Source organism: Ovis canadensis, chromosome 8, assembly GCF_042477335.2.
Source record: "Ovis canadensis isolate MfBH-ARS-UI-01 breed Bighorn chromosome 8, ARS-UI_OviCan_v2, whole genome shotgun sequence".
In the NCBI taxonomy this organism is placed as follows: Eukaryota; Metazoa; Chordata; class Mammalia; order Artiodactyla; family Bovidae; genus Ovis; species Ovis canadensis.
This window is the reverse complement of record NC_091252.1, coordinates 36,357,547-36,377,943: the sequence shown is the minus strand read 5'-3', so window position 1 is coordinate 36,377,943 and position 20,397 is coordinate 36,357,547. Positions and strand designations below refer to the sequence as shown.

The following is a 20,397-nucleotide window of genomic DNA, read 5'->3' as shown; positions in this document are numbered from 1 at the left end:
AAATTATAGGAAAAAGAACATATGGCAAGTAAGGATGAAGCCCAGCCATGGCATCATTTCTGAACGGATAGTGTGTTACTTTACTTTTCACCAAAATCTCCTTTTAGGTGTTCAAACTCTTGACGACTGTTGGCTGTCCCTCCATACTGATAGGCGTGCTCTATCGCTCTAGGGCTGTTGGAAAGCTGGCAGTGCGAGTCTCTTGGAATATTCCTCTCTAGGAATTTCAGGCCAACAGGATCCCACGAAGGAGCATCTTTACTTTTCCCTCCCTGTAAGAGTAGGAAATGACTCATTTAAGGGATAAAACTGACATACTAGTAGCAAAAATTCGCTTTTAATTTTTTATCATTAACAATGATGATTCAATAATTAAACTGTATATTCTTTGTACATATTCCACTCATAAAATATTAGACCTCTCCATTCCTCTACTACCATAAGCAAATGCCAGCAGTAGCTGCAGCAGTAACAACAAATGACAACAGAGTTATGTTAACAAACCCAAAATTCCCATTTACAGTCTGAAAACAATTTGTATAGTGAAGTTATAGAGACAAGGGCTCTGTGATTTAAATTAAATGCACATTTTAATCAATGGTGGAAAATGAAAAAATTGGCAATAAAGACTCCTGAGAGACTTGATAAATAAAATCCTCATATCATATGCAACAATACCACTTGAATACACATATTATTATTTACATATCCTGCATAAAAAGTTAAATACATAGTAACATCTTCAAAATATTTTTTTAAGAATGTTTTGGGTGATAAGATATGTAGCAAACTTATGTGACAATTTAAAAAATGATTTAAAAAAATTATTTTGTGCTCTTGAAATTGCACTATTGATTTTAAAATTTACAGTTCTGAAGCTACAGACTAATACTTAATGGTTATTTAGTCAATTCCTGAAGCAAAAGTAAATGCAAGTAAATCTGAGCATTCAGTCATTTACTCATTTATTCAAGCAAATGTTTATTGAGTACCTAATAGGTAGGCATGAAGAAGAAGAAGAAAAAAAACAATGTTTCTGTGTGCCTTCAGTGGGCAGTGTGTGGTGGGGAACAGAAAGGTGAGTGAGACATGGTTCCTGTTTTTTAAGGACTGAAAATTGATTTGGCTTTTAAACAACAAATTGGAAGACAGGTTGTAGCTGGATAGAAAGAACCTTAGATGACTTGGTAAAGGATGGGGCTTTGTTTTTTAGGTGATGAGAAGCACCACAGGTTTGAAAACAGAGAGTGGCCTGATCTGATCCACTTGGGAAGAAATCTTGCAATAAAGTAAGAAGAGAGAGGAAATGTTTGGAGCTAGGGAGAGCTGGAGAACACAGCAAGAGTCAGGTTGAGATACAGGATCAGAGGGGAGAGGACAGTTTCTGGTTTAGGATTGCTGAATGAATGCACACAGCTTTCCCCCTCCCTAATTCCCATAGAAATGTCGGAAGAACTATACACATAAAAATAAATCTACCGTAGTCCTGGAAGTATAGGAGGATTTCTACTAGTCAAACAAAGCAGTGTGGAATTTCCATAAAACAATACTGTAATACAGACTGGAACAGACTGACAATATATATCTATTTTTGGTTGTGCTGGATATTCATTGCTGTGCACAGGTTTTCTCTAATTGTGGCAAGTGGAGGGCATGTAGAATCTTCCTAGACCAGGGATTGAACTCGCATCCCCTGTATTAGCAGGTGGATTCTTCACCACTAGACCACAGGGAAGCCCCAAACTCTTAATCTCATATGGGGAAAAGATAAGACCTCCAAAAAAGTCTGTGTTCTGGGCAAATCCAAGAAATCAGGGAAATGCAAATCAAACCCACAGTGAGCTATCACCTCACACTTGTCAGAATGGCTATCATCAAAAAGAACACAAATTGGTGAGGATGTGGAGAAAAAGGTATCCTTTTATACTGTTGGTGGGAATGCAGACTGGTGCAGCTATTGTGGAAAATAGTATGAAGGTATTGCAAAAAACTAAAAATATAACAGAACTCCCATATGACCCAGCAATTCCACTCCTGGGTATATACCCAAAAATAACACAAAAACTCTAATTTGAAAAGATACATATACCCAATGTTCACAGCAGCATTGTTTACAATTGCCAAGATATGGAAACAACCTAAAAGAGCATCAAAAGATGAATAAGAAGATACATACATTATACACACACACACAATGGACCTACTTAGTCATAAAAAGAACAGAATTTTGCCATTTGCAGCAACATAGATGGACTTGCAGAGCATAATGTTAAGTGAATAAGTCAGAGAAAGACAAATACTGTGGGATATCCTTTATATGTGAAATCTAAAAAAGACAACAAACTAGTGAATATAACAAAAAAGAAGCAGACTCAGAGAGAGAACAAACTAGTGGTCACCAGAGGGGAAAGGAAAGTGGGGAGGGGCAACACAAGGGTGGAGAATAAGAGGTACGAACTATTAGGTATAAAATAAGCTACAAGGATATATTGTACAGCATGGGGAATATGGCCAATATTTTATATTAACTATAAACAGAGTACAACCTTTAAAAATCGAGAATCACTACATATTGTATACTTGTAACTTACGTAACATTATACAACTATACTTCAATCAAAAAAACGAATAAAATAAAACAGGGGTTAAGGCTGGTCTCACTGATCAGATGAGAGCTGGGCAATCCTTGAGAAGCTGTCAATGCAGATATTTGGGGGAAGCATGGTCTAGGTAAGAGGAAAGTTCAAGGGAGGACCTTAAGGCAGGAGTGTACCTGGCTTACTCTAGAAACAGCCGGTAGATCAATAGGAGGAGAAGAGCAAGTGAGAACAAGGGTCCCTTACGACACTGTAGGAACTTCAGCGTTTAATCTGAGTGCAGTGGGAGGACCATTTTGAACACAGAAGTAACATGATAAGGCATGTTTAAAAGGATCTGGTTATTGTGCTGAGAATATATTATTGGGGAACAAGGTAAAACAGGGAGGTCTGTTGGGAGGCTATTACAGTAGTTCAGATGAGAGACGACAATGGCTTGGACCAGGATGGCAGCACTGGCACTTGACTGCATTGTTTACATTGGGCCAGGAAGGAGTAGGGAGGGTCAGACTGAGAGAATGAGAAGGGATTGGACTTTCGTTTGTAATGAAGGCAAGTAATGTACATGCTAGGTGTAAAACGAATGAGAGAACAGTTATCAGTGACCGCAACTGAAGACTCAAGATTTTGAATGCAAAGTCACTCTAGTTGATGCCACAGATCAACTGTGGATGTGAGTGGTTAAAAGGAAGGTCAGGAAGGAGGGAAAAACAAGGTAAGATCAGAAACCAATGATTTCTAGGACTGTGACAGAAACTAGAGGCTGTTATGCAACAACAAATGATACTAGAGAATGATCATAGTATACATTTCTATATAAAATACACAGCAATTTTAACCACTGCAATGAAAAGCAGTTAGAAGCAAGAGCAAAAGCTTACTCAAACTGTTTCTTTGGGAATAAGAACTGATATAACAAATTTAGTAAACTGCAATATCAGATACTACAGAAATCATATCTTTCATACAAATACAGTTGCAAATGAGTAAATTCAATAAAGCACCAGTGACTAGAATTGTATGTGTGGAATACAAGGGCAATCTAGAAGTTGGTGCAGCATTATCTTTTACCTTTTTATTCTGATTTGTTTTAGGCTTTGAGGAATTTCTTCCTTTTTTGTGAAGGAGAAACAATGGTGAAGACTCAATGGGACACTCATAAAGAGAAGTGTGGACCTTTTCAGAATACCGCTGGAAATCTTCGACCTCTACATCTCTGTCCAACCTGTGTTTGTAACAGAGGAAAGAAAAATCTTAAGAACGTTGTTCAGAATTACATGACCAAACTATGAAGTCAAAGAACTTTAGCAATTAATTCATGTGTGTGTGTGTGTGTGTGTGTATGTGATGGGTCTTGATCCACCAACCACTATCTTAATTAGAACCCTTTAAATGATCACTTAACCAATTAACTAATAACTCTGTGCCTGGCACCAGCACACTCTGACAGGTGAACATGTCTTCCCTCACCATGTCCTGGATGATGGGGACCTCATCTGTGTTACTTAATCTGTATTAAATTCCTCCCTTGCATGTTTTTGAACTCAGGGGGTTCTCATTGTCTTTGTTAAGGATAAAACAACATGATAGTCTACCGAATTGGAGAAGATATTTTCAAAGAATATATCTGATCAGGGGTTAATATGAAAAATACACAAAGAACTCATACAATTCAACATAAAAACCAAACAACTTGATTGAAAAAGGGGGCATAGGACCTAAATAGCCACTTCTCCAAAGAAGACATAAAGACAGAAAATAGACACATGAAAAGATGCTAAACACCACTAATCATCAGGGAAATGCAAATCAAAACCACAAAGAGATACCACTCACCTGTCATGATGCCTATCATAAAAAAGACAAGACACAATAAGTGTTAGTGAGATGCAGAGAAAAGGGAACCCTCACGTTTTGTTGGTAGGAATGTAACTTAGTGCAGCCACTATGGAAAATAGGCTTCTCAAAACATTAAAAATAGAACTACCATATGACCCAGCAATGGGTATTTACCAGAAGAAAACAAAAAGACTAATTTGAAAAGATACATGCACCTCTAGTTTCACTGCAGCATTATTTACAACAGCCACAATATGGAAGCAACTTAAGCGCTGACTGATAGATGAATGGATAAAGATGGGGTATGTATATGTATATGAAATATTATTTAGCCATGAAAAATGAAATATTATTTAGCCATGAAAAATGAAAGCTTGCCATTTGTGACATGGATGCATCTAGGGGGTATTATGTTAAATGAAATAAGTCAGATGGAGAAAGACAATACTATATGATTTCACTTAAAAGTGGAATCTAAAAAACAAACAACAAAACAGGGTCACAGATACAGAGAGCAAATGGGTGGATGCAGAAGGGGAGGTATGAGTCCAAAATTGGTGAAAAGGATTAAGAGGTACAAACCTCCACTTATAAATAAGCCATGGGCATCTAATAAATAACATAAGGAATACAGTCGATAACATTATAACAACAGTATGGAGAAAGATGGTTAGTAGACTTATCTCGGTGAGTACTTCATATACGCAAACGTCTCCTGAGAAATCTGTATGCAAGCCAAGAAGCAGCAGTTACAACTGGATATGGAACAATGGACTGGTTCCAAATTGGGGAAGGAGTATGTCAAGGCTGTATAATGTCACTCTGCTTATTTAACCTATATGCAGAGTATATCATAAGAAACGCCAGGCTAGATGAATCACAAGCTGGAATCAGGATTGCTGGGAGAAACAGAAACAACCTCAGATGCGCAGATGATACCACTCTAATGGCAGAAAGTGAAGAGTAATTAGAGAACTTCTTGATGAGGGCAAAAGAGAAGAGTGAAAAAGCTGGCTTAAGACTTAACAGTCAAAAAACTAAGATCATGGCATCCAGTCCCATAACTTTATGGCAAATAGATGGGGAAAAAGTGGAAGCCGTGACAGATTTTATTTTCTTGGGCTCCGAAATCACTGTGGACGGTGATGGCAGCCATGAAATTAAAAGATACTTGCTCCTTGGAAGAAAAGCTATGACAAACCGAGACAACATATTAAAAAGCAGAGACATCATTTTGCTGACAAAGGTCTGTATAGTCAAAGCTACGGTTTTCCCAGTAGTGATGTACGAATCTGACAGTTGAACACACAAAGAAGGCTGAGCACTGCAGAATTGATGCTTTTGAATTGTGAAGCTGGAGAAGACTCTTGAGAGTCCCTTTGATTGCAAGGAGATCAAACCAGTCAATCCTAAAGGAAATCAATCTTGAATATTCATTGGAAGGACTGATGCTGCAGCTGAAGCTCCAATACTTTGGCCACCTGATGTGAAGAGCCCACTCATTAGAAAAGAACCTGATGCTGGGAAAGATTGAAGGCAAAAGGAGAAGGGGGTGGCAGAGGATGAGATGGTTAGATAGCAACACCAACTCAAAGGACATGAGTACGAGCAAACTCAAGGAGATAACAGAGGACAGAGGAGCCTGGTGTGCTGCAGTCCATGGGGCTGAAAACAGTCAGATCTGACTTAGAGACTGAACAACAATCAGATGTCAAATCACTATGTAGTATACCTGAAACTAAAATAATATTGTACATCAACCAAATTTCAACAAGAGAAAATTAATGAAAAAATAGTCATGCATTAAATTAACACAAAAAAGACTTTCTTAAACCTCTGAGGATGATTTGGGTATGTTGCTCTGTATTGTACCACTGATAGTAAGTACAGAAATAACCACATTTAACATTCACAGTTTGCTGTATGCCATGTGCTTTATGCACATTATCTCAATTAATCCTCATAACAAGTTTACCAAGTAGGCCCTATTATTATCTGCATTTTGCAGCTGAAGAAACAAAGGCTTACTTAGCCGGTGCCATACAAAAATTAAAAAGCAAAAAACTTACAAACCCAAGTGTGTCAGTTTTTCAAGCACATGCAAGCATTTAATTACTACCCTCTTATGCCCCCAATATTTCATAGTTCTTAATTTTAATAAGGTAAATAATTTAATTTTCAACTTGAACGTCTTTACTGATCATGCAGATTTATGAATACTAAAAATACTGTACCTGGTAAAGTAGGCATTACTTATACATCCGGTGAAATTAGCATACTGGGGAGTGATGGGTGAGCCGCCGAAGTAGAACTTTTTTTCACCTGCTTGGGTCTGCTCCACTTTCCCTTTGGTAGGGTTCTTACTCCCAAGTCTGCTTTTATCTACTATCAATTCATACCTGTAAGGGAAAAAGCTTTTTTAAGCACTACACAGTTAACGTATTACTTGAGTTCCATTCTAGGTTGTATGTTTTCTCATGGAATTGAGAAATGGAACATTTGGTTAATGATAAGATAGCAAGTTGCCGGACTCTTTGTGAGGCTCAGAATAAAATGGATGAATATTTCTATAGGCAGAAAAGACTCTCCAAATCGTGACTGGAATTTAAACCCATAGAAGCAGGTTCAAATGACTAGTCATCAGCAACTTCTTTTTTTTTTTTTGGTGTGGAAAAATCAGAACATAAATCATGGTGATCATTTAACCACATTTGTGGGAAGCTATTTTCATTCTAAAGCACATTGACAGTGATTGGAAATGGCGTCTTGAAAAGACCTATTAACATTTCCTTTTAATGGAAGGGCTCCCCAGGAATGGACACAGAATAGTAGCAGTCTGCAACAGAAAATATATTGCTTTTACAGAAAGAATTTTCCTTTTACGAAAGAGAAATACAGTATTACATACTTTAAAGATAAAGTTAAGACTTTTTAAAGTGAAGTTAAAGTGTTAGTCACTCAGTTGTGTCTGACTCTTTGTGACCCCACAGACTGTAGTCACCAGGCTCCTCTGTCAATGGAATTCTCCAGGCAAGAATACTGGAGTGGGCTGCCATTTCCTTCTCCAAAGACTTTTTAAACTTTTTAAATTTTTATATACCTGTTAATTAATTTTATAGTGACTTATTTGGCATGTTTTAAAAATTAACAGCAATGAAAAAAAGAAGTAAGTTGTTCCTTCTACCATTTTTTTAAACACTAGAAAGGTAATAAGAGATAGTCTACTATTAGTAGTGGTCATTGGACGAATTCATGTCCTACAGGTAAAGCCACCTGGTGGAAAGAATATAAAGTGAGGAGCTATACCTTGCTGGGGAGACGGAGGTAACGATGAAGTGGGACAGCCCATCATTGTACTGCTTATCTGCCGATTGCACCTTGATTCCCTTCACATCCATGATTACGGTGCCATTATTCAATGAGATGGAGAACATATCTGACTGAAATGCAAGCACAGGTTTTTTAACAATGGAAGCCAGGGATCCAAAAGGTGGACATGTTTTCAACATTTACTTATGGGACTGCTGAAAGGAACACACATATGTGAGAAGTTTGCTTGAAAAATAATTTCTATGAACAGCTACTAGAAAATACTCTATTGCCTGGACTGGTATGCTACTTATAAAATTAGACACATTTCAATGGAAAGAGGAATTTCCTGTATTTGAACTGAAAATTTCAGGTGATTTTGTCATGCTAAGTAGCTGTTATCCCAGAGTCAGTTACTTTCTTTACTCAAGCATTTCTCTTTTGTCATCAGCCTCACTTTTGAAAAACCAGTATTTTAATTTCTTTGGGGATATAGTGAGATGACTAGGCAAGAGTTATTTTGCTATTGTGGCTTTTAAAAATGTTTCACTTTCCAGCTATGGTACATATACACAATGGAGTATTATTCAGCCATTAAAAAGAATGCATTTGAATTGGTTCTAATGAGGTGGATGAACCTGGAGCCTATTATACACAGCAAAGTAAGTCAGAAAGAAAAACACAAATACAGTATATTAACACATATATATGGAAGTTATAAAGATGGTAACGATGACCCTATATGCGAGACAGCAAAAGAGAGACAGATGTAAAGAACAGACTTTTGGACTCTGTGGGAGAAGGTGAGGGTGGGATGGTTTGAGAGAATAGCATTAAAACATGTATATTATCATATGTGAAATAGATCGCCAGTCCAGGTTTGATGCATGAGACAGGGTGCTCAGGGCTGGTGCACTGGGATGACCCTGAGGGATGGGATGGGGAGAGAGGTGTGAGGGGAGTTCAGAATGGGGAACACATGTACACCCATGGCTGATTCATGTGAATGAATGGCAAAAACCACCACAATATTGTAAAGTAATTAGCCTCCAATTAAAAAAAAAATGAACAGGAAAAAGAAAAAAGAAAAAAAAATGTTTCACTTTCCATCTACTGAGGCAGAAAAATTTAAAAATAGCAGAAGTTAACATCTATTTTTCTGAATTTCTTTATTGTTTGGCAATATTCCTTAAAATATTGGCAAAATGATAATCTTCCTTTTCTTCCCTGATATGGGCCTCAATCTCTACAGTTAGCTCTCAACATAAATACTTTAAGGTCACCAAACTTTTATAAACGTTATCTTATTCTTAACATAGTATTAGTATATCTTTGTTCAGTTCGGTTCAGTTGCTCAGTTGTGTCCAACTCTTTGCAACCCCAAGGACTGCTACCCATGGACTGGAGCTAAAGTTCTACAGCAAATTAATAAACTATTTCATAAGTTGAGTCACACGTATGTTAGTACTGTATATATACACTGAGGTTCTTAACATATTTTGTGCTGTGACTCTTTCGGTAGTTTGGTGACACACATGGGCTCCTTCATAACATATTTTAAAATCACTCAACAAAATATGTAGGAATACAAAGGAAACCAATTATATTGAAACACAGTTTCAAAATACCAAAATGATAAATATGTGATATATATGTACTTCTACATTAAGGCACTAAATAATAAAATCTAGTAGCAGATCTAATAACTACTTTAATTTAGAAGTGGTATTTTGAGATATATATGACAACTATAACATGAAATGAAAAATACCTTTAATTTCTACTAAAGACAAAATCATAGGTACTGCTAATATTACTGTGGTTTGTTGCTGACATTCACAATTGAAGAAAATGTTAAATTTTAGTTAGAGAAAATAAAGATTTAATTTTTTTCTCACCTAGTTCATGGACCCACTGAATTCTCTTCATGAACTCCTTAGGGAGGTTTATGAAGCCCAGGTTAAAAACTCACATATGATATATTTATAATATTTTACAAACTGTTTGAAAAGAGACATTCCATGTGTGTATAGGAGTCAAAATTAACCTGAATTGAAAATTACTTTTAATGTGCTTAGAAGTATTTTTAATAGACAAAACAATTAGCACAAAGAAGTTTCCACCACAAAAAACAAATACTTACCCCTGATGCATAATAGAACAGTAATCCATTTGGCTGTAATGTTCGGAAATTAAAACCTCCTTCAAAGCCATCAAAAAAAGATATTTTCTGACTTGAAGCAATGTAACTCTGTCCATTGAAATATGCTCTGCGAGATATCTGTGTGCCAAAGAAAGTATGAATACAGAGTTTGTGATAATTATCAAATGCCTAAAATGTCCATTCCCTACATACCAAAGGCCTTATCTGCTAGCTCCTATATAAATAGTTATGTTTTGATTTCCAGTTTATGCTAGAATTCAGGCCTGTTAGCCTTCCTTCTGTATGCTGCTGCTAACAGATGGGGTTTCGGCTTGCCTACTTTCTCTACTGTGAGTGAGTGAAGACACTCACATAGCCTCTCTAGCCTTTGGCATTCCAGCCATTGAAGGGTGCAGCAACTGGACAAGTCCAGAGGATTCCCATAAGCCTTTTTAGCTTAATGATTCTGCTGGTGGCAGAAAGGAACCCAAGGTGTACATAGGATCACAGAGAAAAGAGTTTTTTCAGCTTTTAAGAGAGGTAAGTTTTTTGTCTATTTATTAAAAACCTTTCAATTGTGTACTTACAAGAGAGTCTTCTGGGCATCCATAGCCAACTCCCAGGGTTTCTGTCTGTTCTAATAAATTGAAATCTTTCTTTTGGAACTGGAAGCCCTTCATGCATCCTCTGAAATTGATATCTAGGGGAAGATGTGCTCTTAAGGTCCTGGAAAAGAAAATCAGTCTTTACTGATACAGCTGTGATGATGATGGTGGTAGAGGTGATGATGATGTCACCCAACACATATGCAGGAGTAAAATTTGATTTTATTTATAGTTATTTTTAATAGCTTTGTAATTATTCACATTTTCATGCTTTCTTTCATAAGCACACAGTAATTTCTAATTTTGGTATATAGAACAGCTTTATTCTGCATGGAGCCAATTTGTTTACTTCTTTATAGTTTTCAAGATCCTTTAACTTACATCAGCTCATTTTATCTTTATAACAATTCAGAGAGCTAGATGGTGATGCTATTCTTTCTCTTTTACAGATGATTAATAGGTTCAACCATAATGAATCGACATATGTATAGGTCAAAAACTGTGAACTCTTGGCAGTTTCACAAGGTTTATCTATAAAATGAAACTAAGAAATATTAAGTCTTTTTTTTTTTTTCCTATGTCACAAGTAGAAAGTTAGGATTTGAACCCATGTCTTCAGTTGTCCACTAATCCTACTTGAGTCATCAACTCAATTGCTTGTCTTATTTGCAACACGTTAATCAACCAAGGCTAGAGAAGTTTTCAATGAACGTTGGGACTTTGGAGCAACAGGCAAGTGAGAAATCCTCTAAGATCAAAGATGGCATTTTGCTCAAAACAGTACCCATCACTATGCCTAATAGATAGGAAGTGCCCAAGAACATAGTATTGGATACTGAATGAATATGAAGTTAATTCTGAGTAGGTTACAATGACTTCAATGTATTTTAGATGAACACTGACCAAACTAAGGAGTAATAGTCCCACTGTATTCTGCTCTCACAAGATCATGCCTGGATGACATGCTAATTGATTGATTAAACTGCACATATAGCAACCACAATCGTTAAAGATCCCAAGTGGCATGGCTGAAGGAATTGAGGATATTTAGTTTGGAAAGGAAGCTTAAAGTTGGGGTCTTATCCCAGAAAAATTAGAATTTCTGGAGAATGATTGTGGGCAGTGATGTTTATAACCATTCTCTAGGTCATTCTAATGAGAACCAGGGTTGAGAGTGACTGGACTGGAATATCAGAATATCCTAATGCTGTCTCTCAGGTTAGGATCTCTCATGCTATGAAATGACTGTAATGAGAGATAGCTGAATTTCTGAATATATCAGAATAATATTTCATTACATTTAATTTGGGTTTCCCAGGCAGCGCTAGTGGTCAAGAACCCACCTGCCAATGCAGGAGACATAGGTTCGATCCCTGGATCAGGAAGATCCCCTCGAAAAGGGCAGGACAACTCACTCCAGTATTCATGCCTGGAGAATCCCATGGACAGAGGAACCTGGGGAGCTACTGTCTATAGGGCTGCAAAGAGTCCATATGACTGAAGAGACTTAGCACGCACACATACTTAATTCATGAGGCTTCCCTGGTGGCTCAGCAGTAAAGAATCTGCCTGCAAATGCAGGAGACGTAAGTTTGATTTCTGGGTGGAGAAGATCCCCGCGTGGGGGAAATGGCAACTCACTCCAATATTCTTGCCTGGGAAATCTGATGGACAGAAAAGCCTGGCAGGCTACCATCCTTGGAGTCGCAAAAGAGTCGGACACAACTCATTGACTAAACAACAACAACATACTTAATTCACAACTCCTGGGACAGGCTTAAAATTTTGGTTTAGTCTCAATACTATTTGAGAGTTCAAATAACTCTAAATTAATATGAAAACAAAAGTAAATGGACACAATGCTTCTTTGCTTTCACATATGCTCCACCTTTCTTCTTGTGGATGAGAAATACTGCATTAGACCATGTTCTAAGAGTAACAATAAAGACTTTTGTAGATCACATTTACCTGATGCTAATTTAAGGGGGTCACAAGGACTGGCTGCACAGGGCACACAGGTATATGACTGTGTGTGTGCCCTTGCACATGTGCATAGAAGTAGGTGCATAGAAGTAGTATGTTCAAACACATACTACACTTCTTCTGGATGTTGAGTCCTCAGCCCCGTGTGTTAGGAACAAACAGCTTAAAAGAAGAAAAAAGCTTACCTTGATTGTAAGATTTCTGGGGGAGCTCCTCCAATGTATATGTCTGTAAAAGGTATCTTCATCTTTTCATTATCCATGCTCTTGACATGTCGTCTGTCAACTACCAAAATCATTTTCTTATCATTGTGGTAAATGATTGAGATCTGGGAGAAATAATACATAAGAAGTCCTGATCATTGCTTAACAATCAGCTTTTTGAAGATTGCTATGTATTTTAATTATTTAATAATAATTTAATTATTATTCATAATTATTTAATTATGTTGTAACAGCGGGGCCTCCATGATCTTATACTTATTTGTTTACAAAATGGGCAATAGCTCTTCTTTCCTTACTCACAGACATGAAAACTCTTAGTCATATTACCAGAAGTTCCCATTTGCTGGAGAAGGATTCCATATGGATTCACAGCTAGCCCAAGAAAAATTCTGTTATGAGATCAACTTTTTAATTAATATTTTGCTTCTTTGAGGGGATTCAGGAAAAAACTGTAAACAGGTGCCTTCTGAATCCTGGTATGCATGTTGCTAGATGTCATTTTTTGGTGACACAATAAGTTTTAATGAATGTGGGAAAATTCTAGTCAGAGAAATAGTTAAAATATTCTTCTGTTGTAAAGTACCCCCATGAAGGCTATGGACTTTGAACTGAAAAGAGAAATATAGCCTCTACTCTGCATTTTAGTTCAACTTAGATGATACTATGACTTCTACATATTTTAATAAAGTATAGATTTAAAGTAGTTGTTAGTAAAAACAGATGAAATATCAGTATACTGCACATCTGTGTCAAGACAGATGAGCATTCTTTGCGGGTTCTCATTTTATAAGAAAATTTGTGTTACTATTTTCTAAGTTTTGGAGAAAAGGTTTAAAAAGGAAATTCTTCACTTATATTTACTTTTTATATTTAATGGGACTCAAGGAAAAAGCAAAAACAAAATAGCTGTATATCTACATTCTCATTTTCAACAAATGTACAGAAGTGCCATCATAATCAATATATTGAATATCAATAGGAGTCTTTTGATCAATGAAGCAATTAAAATGTATCTTCACTGACTCTTTTAGGAAACTCCAATATGACAAAAATGTCCACTCTTTTGAAGCAAATGTTATCCTGGAGTTGGGTATATGAGGGCCCTTCATTGGTTTTTATATGTGAAAGTGTTCAGTTTAATTACTTTCTCACCTATCTCATTTGACCATGTGATTAGATCAATAGATCCAAATATAAATAAAACAAAGCATTCAAACTGCAATGATCAGTACCTCATGGTATTTTGCATCATTAATTTGAGCTTTCTTTAATGTGTCTTCAAGATGCACAGGGCCATTGCTAAACCCAAAGTCATAGAACACATGTAGGTAACCATTGCGCATTTCCAAGCTGAAAAACATACTCTGTGGAGAAGAAAAAAGTTGTAGACGTGAAGAGTCTGCTATTATGAAAGAGCAGGTTTAGCTGAATTTGAGAAATAACACTATACTCTTTATTACTGAAACTGTCTGAAGACTGCAGAAGTCTCCTGAAATTCTTACTATGAAATAAAAATCACAACTACATTCAGATCAGCAGTTATATCTCATATACCAAAGTTTTAATATTCACACACAATTTAAAACAATTATCTTCAACTGTTTTTACCTGTGAATTAATGAAAATTTAAATTTACCTTATTGATTTTTAACAATCTTGAAAACAGAGTACTATAGGCCATATGTATTCAACGGCCCTATTTTAAGGCAATGTTTGAATGTTGCAACAGGCCAACAGATGTGACTACCTTTCATTTTTAAGAGCAAAATTGGTACCACTGAAAAATAATTCCAAGGTATGCTGAAAAGAATCTTGGAAAATTATCAGTAAATACGGATAAAAGGAAAAGAAGGCCCACTTCTGTAACACTGGATTTACATAAATAAACATGGAATTGTTATGCACTTAGATCACATGATATTCAACAACCAAAGTAATTCTATACAACTCAAGTAATTTACTGGTCAGGCTTGCTTGTTTTAGAAGACAGTTCACAGACACAAGAATTCAGTGGATATGAACAATAAAGTATTATGGTTGCCGTTCAGTTGCCAAGTCGTGTCTGACTCCCCAACCCTAACTATCTCCTGGAGTTTGTTCAAATTTATGTTCATTGAGTTGGTGATGGTAAAGTCCCTATTTCACTGAAAGTGATCTCTTGGACAGAGTTTATATACTCCTAAGTATGTGGAGAATCCCAGGGATGGGGGACCCTGGTGGGCTGCTGTCTATGGGGTCACACAGAGTTGGACACGACTGAAGTGACTTAGCAGCAGCAAGAATGTGGTACACAATCCACTGGGGGACTAGAAAGAAAACATTTCAACTTCAATTTATATTCATTTTAAAACTCTAAAATAGAGAAGCCAACTTTTAATATTTAATACATAGATTTACTCTGGGCCTTCATTTTGTCCCTTGAGTGGGTTTTCACAGGATTCAGATTCACACTTTGAGAATGAAGTTTCACACTTGAAGGTGGGCCACGGGCCACTCTGCACTGATTTCTTTGTGTTTAGCCTATTGCAATTACTGCAGTTTATGGGTACCTGGTTACATGGATTTATGAATAAGGCCACTTAATAGTAGAATTATTTATAATTATATTCTACTGAAATATTGTGATGTGAAAATATTCTGAGACACATAGATATTTTCAGATTAATTCCTACAAATTACTAAAAATGTGGTCAAATTTTGAGAGCATTACACATTTGCTTTATAAAATGAATTATTCTAAACTTATTGACTTTTACTTGTGATGACAAATGTCTTTTAGTAGTATGAAACCCACTAGCTACTTAAAAAATATACTTGATCTGTTGTTTCAAGGTAGTGACATTATAACAATGAAGGAGAAACTATTTTGGTGGGGAAGAAAGTTGTACTCTGGAGAGATGGTTTTTTTTAAAAAAAGAATCTGAAAATTTTTCTACTGTTAAGTAAATTTGCTGATGAAAACAATGTAATTTTTCATGTTTTTATGTACTACCATAAAAACTCTCATATCTACACTACTAAAACTTTTTTGGAAAAAGAAGTTTTTTTTTTTTTTTTTAAGTTTAAAAGTTTTTCAAATGAAGATTTTAATGGTCTTGAATTCTTTTGTTAAAGTTTACAAAATGATATACTATCTGATTAGCTCCCAAGAACTGACATCAGGGAAGATGAAAAGTGCCAGCCATTTTCCAAGACAACTTCTGGCAATCAGTGAATGAAATAATAGTGATATCATGATTTACTAAGCATAGCCAATGATATACTTCCAACATTTTTATTTATATGAGTTATCTTGTCTAGTTATGACGGCCAATAAAACTTGGTACTGAAATAAACTGGACTCATGATAAGACTTTAGTATCACAAAGAATTTAATGTGACTTAAAAAATACTTAAACATATTTAATTACATTGTTCTCACTAATACTACCATTAATACTTTTTGTGTCATTAGCAAAATAAAAATAATATTTTAAACTTCTTTGTTTTCTTGCCTGGAGAATCTCATGAACAGAGGAGCCTGGAGGGCTACAATCCACGGGGTCGCAAGAGTTGGACACGACCTGGCAGCTAAACCACTACTACCATTTTAAACGTGCATTTACTTCAGCATTTTATATTTATATAAATTATATTTCTCCTAGTTTTAAATATTATATTCATATACAGTATGTGTATATCATTAATAAAGAAATGCATATATATACACACATATGTTAAGCATTCAAACTCTTTTCTAACTGATTAGAGCATATGATTTAAAAAGAAAGTGCTAAATTTCTGTTGACATATACAAAGAGTCGGACATGACAGCAACTGAACTGATGCTCATTTAGATCTTGGTGCTGATTTTCACCAAAGTTCTCTTAGTTTATTGAATGTATTATATTTAATATACATCTAAAAATATAGCGTGGGCGGCTGCGACCGGTGCACATAGCACGGCTGAGAGGAGCTACCGCACATCCGAGGTCAGGGGCAGAAGCTGGGAGGACCCCATGCCTGAGGGGCGGCGGCCAAGAGGAGTTACCCCACGTCCGAGGTCAGGGGCAGCGGCTGAGAGTGCCAGGCTGTGATGGTGCAGGAACTGTCAAGAGGTCAGGGGCGGCGGCCGAGAGTGCAGCCAAGAGGAGCTACCCCATGTCCAAGGCCAGGGGAGGCGGCCGGGAGGAGTAATCCCACGTTCAAGGAGCGCTGGCTGCACGGGCACAGGAGGGCCTAGAGGAGCTATTCCACGTTCAAGGTCAGGAGGGGCAGCGGTGAGGAGATACCCCTTGTCCAAGGTAAGGAGCAGCAGCTGCGCTTTGCTGGAGCGGCCGTGAAGAGATACCCCACGTCCAAGGTAAGAGAAACCCAAGTAAGACGGTAGATGTTGCAAGAGGACATCAGAGGGCAGACACACCGAAACCATAATCACAGAAAGCTAGTCAATCTAACCACACTAGGACCACAGCCTTGTCTAACTCAATGAAACTAAGCCATGCCTGTGGGGCCACCCAAGACAGGCGAGTCATGGTGGAGAGGTCTGACAGAATGTGGTCCACTGGAGAAGGGAATGGCAAACCACTTGAGTATTCTTGCCTTGAGAACCCCATGAACAGTATGAAAAGGCAAAATGATAGGACACTGAAAGAGGAACTCCCCAGGTCAGTAGGTGCCCAATATGCTACTGGAGATCAGTGGAGAAATAACTCCAGAAAGAATGAAGGGATGGAGCCAAAGCAAAAACAATACCCAGCTGTGGATGTGACTAGTGATAGAAGCAAGGTTCGATGCTGTAAAGAGCAAATTGCGTAGGAACCTGGACTGTCAGGTCCATGAATCAAGGCAAATTGGAAGTGGCCAAACAAAAGATGGCAAGAGTGAACATCAACATTCTAGGAATCAGAGAACTAAAATGGACTGGAATGGGTGAATTTAACTCAGATGACCATTATATCTACTACTGTGGATAGGAATCCCTTAGAAGAAATGGCGTAGCCATCATGGTCAACAAAAGAGTCCGAAATGCAGTACTTGGATGCAATCTCAAAAACGACAGAACGACCTCTGTTCATTTCCAAGGCAAACCATTCAATATCACAGTAATCCAAGTCTATGCCCCAACCAGTTAACGCTGAAGAAGCTGAAGTTGAACGGTTCTATGAAGACCTACAAGACCTTTTAGAACTAACACCCAAAACAGATGTCCTTTTCATTATAGGGGACTGGAATGCAAAAGTAGGAAGTCAAGAAACACCTGGAGTAACAGGCAAATTTGGCCTTGGAATACGGAACGAAGCAGGGCAAAGACTAACAGAGTTTTGCCAAGAAAATGCACTGGTCATAGCAAACACCCTCTTCCAACAAACACAAGAGAAGACTCTACACATGGACATCACCAGATGGTCAACACTGAAATCAGATTGATTATATTCTTTGCAGCCAAAGATGGAGAAGCTTTATACAGTCAACAAAAAGAAGACCAGGAGCTAACTGTGGCTCAGAACATGAACTCCTTATTGCCAAATTCAAACTTAAATTGAAGAAAGTAGGGAAAACCACTAGACCATTCAGGTATGACCTAAATCAAATCCCTTATGATTATACAGTGGAAGTGAGAAATAGATTTAAGGGCCTAGATCTGATAGAGTGCCTGATGAACTATGGACTGAGGTTCGTGACATTGTACAGGAGACAGGGATCAAGACCATCCCCATGGAAAAGAAATGCAAAAAAGCAAAATGGCTGTCTGGGGAGGCCTTACAAATAGCTGTGAAAAGAAGAGAGGTGAAAAGCAAAGGAGAAAAGGAAAGATACAAGCATCTGAATGCAGAATTTCAAAGAATAGCAAGAAGAAATAAGAAAGCCTTCCTCAGCAATCAATGCAAAGAAATAGAGGAAAACAACAGAATGGGAAAGACTAGAGATCTCTTCAAGAAAATTAGAGATACCAAGGGAATATTTCATGCAAAGATGGGCTTGATAAAGGACAGAAATGGTATGGACCTAACAGAAGGAGAAGATATTAAGAGGTGGCAAGAATACACAGAAGAACTGTACAAAAAAGATCTTCAAGACCAAGATAATCACGATGGTGTGATCACTCACCCAGAGCCAGACATCCTGGAATGTGAAGTCAAGTGGGCCTTAGAAAGCATCACTATGAACAAAGCTAGTGGAGGTGATGGAATTCCAGTTGAGCTATTTCAAATCCTGAAAGATGATGCTGTGAAAGTGCTACACTTAATATGCCAGCAAATTTGGAAAACTCAGCAGTGGCCACAGGACTGGAAAAGGTCAGTTTTCATTCCAATCCCAAAGAAAGGCAATGCCAAAGAATGCTCAAACTACCGCACAATTGCACTCATCTCACATGCTAGTAAAGTAATGCTCAAAATTCTCCAAGCCAGGCTTCAGCAGTATGTGAACCGTGAACTCCCTGATGTTCAAGCTGGTTTTAGAAAAGGCAGAGGAACCAGAGATCAAACTGCCAACATCTGCTGGATCATGGAAAAAGCAATAGAGTTCCAGAAAAACATCTATTTCTGCTTTATTGACTATGCCAAAGCCTTTGACTGTATGGATCACAATAAACTGTGGAAAATTCTTCAAGAGATGGGCATACCAGACCACCTGACCTGCCTCTTGAGAAACCTATATGCATGCCAGGAAGCAACAGTTAGAACTGGACATGGAACAACAGACTGGTTTCAAATAAGAAAAGGAGTACGTCAAGGCTGTATATTGTCACCCTGCTGATTTAACTTCTATGCAGAGTACATCATGAGAAACCCTGGGCTGGAAGAAGTAAAAGCTGGAATCAAGATTGCCAGGAGAAATATCAATAACCTCAGATATGCAGATGACACCACTCTTATGGAAGAAAGTGAAGAGGAACTAAAAAGCCTCTTGATGAAAGTGAAAGTGGAGTGTGAAAAAGTTGGCTTAAAGCTCAACATTCAGAAAACGAAGATCATGGCATCTGGGGCCATCACTTCATGGGAAATAGATGGGGAAACAGTGTCAGACTTTATTTTGGGGGGCTCCAAAATCACTACAGACGGTGACTGCAGCCATGAAATTAAAAGACGCTTACTCCTTGGAAAAAAAGTTATGACCAACCTAGACAGCATATTGAAAAGCAGAGACATTACTTTGCCAACTAAGGTCCATCTGGTCAAGGCTATGGTTTTTCCAGTAGTCATGTATGGATGTGAGAGTTGAACTGTGAAGAAGGTTGAGCACCGAAGAACTGATGCATTTGAACTGTGGTGTTGGAGAAGACTCTTGAGAGTCCCTTGGACTGCAAGGAGATCCAACCAGTCCATCCTAAAGGAGATCAGCCCTGGGATTTCTTTGGAAGGAATGACACTGAAGCTGAAACTGTAGTACTTTGGCCACCTCATGCAAAGAGTTGACTCACTGGAAAATACTCTGATGCTGGGAGTGATTGGGGGCAGGAGGAGAAGTGGACGACAGAGGATGAGATGGCTGGATGGCATCACTGACTCGATGGACGTGAGTCTGAGTGAACTCCGGGAGTTGGTAATGGACAGGGAGGCCTGGCATGCTGCGATTCATGGGGTCACATAGAGTCAGACACGACTGAGTGACTAAACTGAAATGAACTGAACTGAAAAATCTAGCGCAGGGAAATGCCATTTCATGGCTGCTTTTCTTACTGCTGACATCATGTCCCTGCAGGAAAAGAAAAC

The 20,397-nt window shown here is 37.7% G+C and overlaps 1 protein-coding gene across 8 annotated transcripts in view; it reads right to left on the bottom strand.

Moving 5' to 3' along the window:
- Nucleotides 1-20,397, bottom strand: part of LAMA4 (laminin subunit alpha 4) — a 145,125-nt gene that overhangs the window by 13,379 nt on the left and 111,349 nt on the right. For all 8 annotated transcript variants that reach the window (XM_069598067.1, XM_069598068.1, XM_069598074.1 and 5 more), the window contains exons 25-32: nucleotides 13,933-14,064; nucleotides 12,662-12,804; nucleotides 10,476-10,614; nucleotides 9,889-10,026; nucleotides 7,743-7,876; nucleotides 6,671-6,835; nucleotides 3,669-3,822; nucleotides 85-272 (exon numbers count right to left, since the gene is read on the bottom strand). In XM_069598067.1, coding sequence (XP_069454168.1) covers nucleotides 85-272; nucleotides 3,669-3,822; nucleotides 6,671-6,835; nucleotides 7,743-7,876; nucleotides 9,889-10,026; nucleotides 10,476-10,614; nucleotides 12,662-12,804; nucleotides 13,933-14,064 — 1,193 coding nt within the window. The remainder of the gene's footprint in view (nucleotides 1-84; nucleotides 273-3,668; nucleotides 3,823-6,670; nucleotides 6,836-7,742; nucleotides 7,877-9,888; nucleotides 10,027-10,475; nucleotides 10,615-12,661; nucleotides 12,805-13,932; nucleotides 14,065-20,397) is intronic.